This window comes from Penaeus japonicus, unplaced genomic scaffold, assembly GCF_977035675.1.
Source record: "Penaeus japonicus unplaced genomic scaffold, GWHDUDI00000001_assembly GWHDUDI00000015, whole genome shotgun sequence".
NCBI lineage: Eukaryota > Metazoa > Arthropoda > Malacostraca > Decapoda > Penaeidae > Penaeus > Penaeus japonicus.
This window is the reverse complement of record NW_028234417.1, coordinates 30,120,836-30,125,835: the sequence shown is the minus strand read 5'-3', so window position 1 is coordinate 30,125,835 and position 5,000 is coordinate 30,120,836. Positions and strand designations below refer to the sequence as shown.

Genomic DNA, 5,000 nt, shown 5'->3' with positions numbered 1-5,000 from the left:
TTACTCTTTTCCATCCCCTCCTTCTTCTTCCACTTCTTCTTCTTTTACTTCTTATTCTCCTTCCTCTTATTCTCCTCTTCTTCTTCATCTTCTTCTTCTTCTTCATCTTCTTCTTCTTCCTCATTTTTTTCACTCTTCTACATCCTCTTCTTCTTCTTCTTACTGTTCTTCTTCATCCTCTTCTTCCGTTTCTTCTTTTTCTCTTTCTTCTTCTTCACTCCCCTTCGTCCTTTTAATGATAATGAGGATATTGATAATGATAACAATAACAATAATGATAATAATGATGATAGTTATAGTAATGATAATGCTAAAAATGATAATGATAATGATATTAGTGATATTAGATAATGATAATGATAATTATGATAATAATAATGATAATGATGATAATGATAATAATGATGATCAAGATAACAATGATAATGATAATGATACTAATGATAGTGATGATGTTGATAATCAATATAATGACACTGGTAACAATGATGCTAATATCACAAAGACACACACGCACGCACCACCACACCTAAACAAACACGCAATCACAAACACACACTTGACAGCACTTGCCATGGTAGGAGCAATTACTAACGTCATGATCAGTGCAACCATGAACAGTGCAACCATGAACAGTGCAACCATGAACAGTGCAACCATGATCAGTGCATCATGACACAAGTGAATAACGTTATACAGTGCAATATCAAATAATTAATGGATTCAACACACTCACATACATAAAAGCTATTATCTAAGAACGAAAGCTAAGTCAGGCTATTAGTTACAGCTATTAGAACCAAAGGAAAGCTCCATTGAATTAATTTCTGATAATCATATGTGAAACCAGATCCTCATATCATTCAGCCAAATAAGGCGCTCATTTACATATCTTAGGATTAATTTTCAGGGTTGGAAGATACGTTAAATATTTCGAGTTCTGTCTTGTGGACACACGGAGACACACACACACGCACGCACGCAGAAACACATACACACACACATACACACAGAAACACAAACACACACAGAAACACACACACACATACACACAGAAACAAAAACACACACACACACACAAACTCGCAAACATACATCTATACACACCTCAAACACACCCTCACAGCACACACACACGCACGATTATTGGTTTTATATCAGGTCGATTGTATATTATATTATATATCTCATATGATATTATATAACTTATTTATATATATATATATATTATTATATCTCTATAGATACATATATATATATATATTTATATATATATATATATATATGATTATATATATTATATGTGTATAATTTTTTATATATATATAGAGTATATATATATATGATATATATATATTATATATATATATTATCTATATATATATATGTATGTATATTCTGTATATGTATATGTTTATGTATATGTTATATGTATATATATATTAATTATATATCTTATTATATATAATATATAATAATATTATATATATTATTTATATTTATATATATATATATATATATATAGTATATAATCACTGCATATATATTTTAATATATGTTTATATGTCATTTATATACCAATTTTATATATGTACCATATAATATAGTATATACATATTCAATGATTTATATATATAATATATATATATATATATATATATATATATATATATATATTTATATATTATATATATGTATATTTACATGTACTTATATGTATATATTATAAGTATGTATATGTAGGTATATATGTATATAGATTATATATATATATATCTATATATATTATATATATATATATTATATAGATATATATAACATATATACATTAACATACATATATATATATATATATATATATATATATATTTATATTTGTATATATATATGTATATATATATTATATATATTATAAATATATATTATTTATTTATTTATATTATAATATATATATGTACGTATATGTATATTTGTATATGTATGTTATTATGTATAATCTATATATTTTTATATTATATATATATATATATGTATATATAGTTACATACATACATATTAATATCTATATATATATATATATATATATATTACATTATATAATATATATATATATATTTATATATATATATATATTATATATATTTATGTATATACATATACATACATATATATAGATATATATATATATATATATATTTAGTATATATAATTTTATATATATATATATATAAAGATATATATATGAATGGTATATATATATTTTATACTACATATTATATATATAGTAGATATTATATATATGTATATATATATATGTTTACATACATATATATTATATATATAAATAAACATATATTTATATATGTAGATATATGTATATATATTTTTTTACATATATATATATATATATATATATTATAGATATAATATTTATATATATATATATTATATATTGATATAAAATTATATATGCGCGTGCGGTGCGCGGTGCATGTGTAGGTCTGTGTTGGGAGTGTTTTGTAAGCAATATACGCGCATTCACTATGTAAGGCATTCTAAAAACACCTTTTAATAATTGTTAATCAGAATGAACATTCATAGCCGTGTCTTCCTCTTTCAACAGGCAAAGCCGCAAGTGGGCGAGCTGACGGCTGGTGGCTGGGGCGCCCGCAACCCTATTTCGCTGACCTGCCCACCAATCTCACGGTTATCTCAGGTCAAACAGCTTACTTGGCCTGCAGAGTTCATATGCTTGGAGATAGATCTGTGAGTTCATTGCTGTGGGATTTGCAAGATATTGTTATCGCTGATCCCACATAAATTACATCAGTTCAAATCGTAACTAGGTTTCTAGAAACAAAAGGTATCTCATTATGATGAAGTAGTAAGTGAAATCGGCGCGGCAGTCCGTAGAGTTAGAGAGCTTTTAATATCTGATAAGTAAGTTATTAAAGATTCATACTGGTCTGAAGTTGTCTCATCGTAAGGTTTTATGACATATATAAGTATATCAAATTTTCTATACTAGTTTTTAATTAAGCTTCATTGTATTATAATCAATTGAGGAAACTCCCAGGAGGTTATTCTGAAACTAGTTCAGCAATGTCCTGCTTTGATCCCTGTATCAAATGTATACTTGATCAACAGTTCATTATGTTCCATCGTTTAGTGGAAATTGAGGTCAGCTTTGAGAATATTGAGCCATGGTTCTCTATGTAGAGTATGATTTAGTAACACACACACATGATGTATATACAGTTAGGTATTGTATTTTATATATTTATAGTGAGTGTAGAGGTTTTGTTAGAGTTAGATTTGTTGTTTGTACGAGTTTAGAGTTTGATTGAGGGGATTGATATATGCGTCGGATAGTTTGTGTAGATAGATAATATATATATTTAGTGATATATATTGATTGATTATATTATATATAATGAATATTTGAATTTTAGATTACATGCTTTTTGTAGTGATAGTTATATTATTATATATTTTATTGTATTTATGAGATTTGATATTTTATATTTATTTTTATATGGCATATTATATATATACTGACATAGATTTTCTTACTGTTATATAGTGTTATATTTTAGAATTTATAGAGTTATATATAGATTTATATTTTGTATGTATATTTATAGAGAGATAGATATTTATTTGTTTGGTGTGATATATATTTTAATATTTATAGAGTGTGATTCTAGGCAGGTTTTATATATATATATTTTATATTTGATATATGAGATATATATAATAGTTAATATATATATTATATATATTATATATATATATAATTAGATAGGCATGTATATATATATAAACCATATATATATCAATATTATATATATAGATTATTTAGAGTTATATATATATATATATTAATATTTATATATTAGATATTTTTACATATATGATATATTATATATAATATATATATATATATTATATATAGAGTATCGATATTATATATAGTATATATTTACATACACACAACACACCTACCACTTATTTTTATTATATATTATATATACTATATATATATAGATGAATATGATATATATTGGGGTATATATATAATTTTTTGATTTATATTATATATATAATTATATATATATATATAATATTTTATATCATACATATATATTTAGATTATTATATATATATTATATATTATTATATATATATATATATATTATATGTGTGTGTGAATGTGTGTGTGTGTGTGTGGGTGTGTGGGTGTGTGTGGGTGTGTGTGTGTATTCTATATATAATTATATATATTTAGACTATATGAGGTGATAATTATAGATATATAGGTTTATATATATATATATTCATATATATATAGATTTATTTAGATATAGATATATTTATATATAGAGTTAGATATATGTATATTATATATTTATTTTAGATATATTTTTATATTTATTTATATTTATTTATCCATATTTACATATTTATATATATAGTTTATATAAATATATTATTATATAATATTTTATATTTTTATTTATATATATATATATTATATAATATATATATATATATGCTATTATAATACATTTATTTATCAATATATATAGATATTAAATGTTATATATTTTTATTTTATATATATATAGTATATATATATATTATATATATGATATATTTATGCAGATGTGATACATACAGATATATACATATTTATATTTATATATATATATATTTATATATATAGATAGATATATATATTTATATATTTTATATTTATATATATTTTGTAGGTATTTATATATAGTTATATATATATAGAGATTGATATGATACGTTAGATATAGATTAATATGTAGTAATATTTATATTTATATAAATATATACATACACACAAACGCACACACACACAATAACTCACACAATGCACACACACCACACACACTCACAACACACATATTATATATATTGAGTTATATTTAGAATTGATATATTGATATTATTTTGATATCTATATATAT

The 5,000-nt window shown here is 21.9% G+C and overlaps 1 protein-coding gene across 1 annotated transcript in view; it reads left to right on the top strand.

The window, feature by feature from the left end:
• The window catches only part of LOC122266770 (kin of IRRE-like protein 1), a 55,434-nt gene that overhangs the window by 10,605 nt on the left and 39,829 nt on the right, over positions 1-5,000 (top strand). Inside the window, exon 2 of the mRNA XM_086544753.1 lies at positions 2,624-2,766. Coding sequence (XP_086400879.1) covers positions 2,624-2,766 — 143 coding nt within the window. The remainder of the gene's footprint in view (positions 1-2,623; positions 2,767-5,000) is intronic.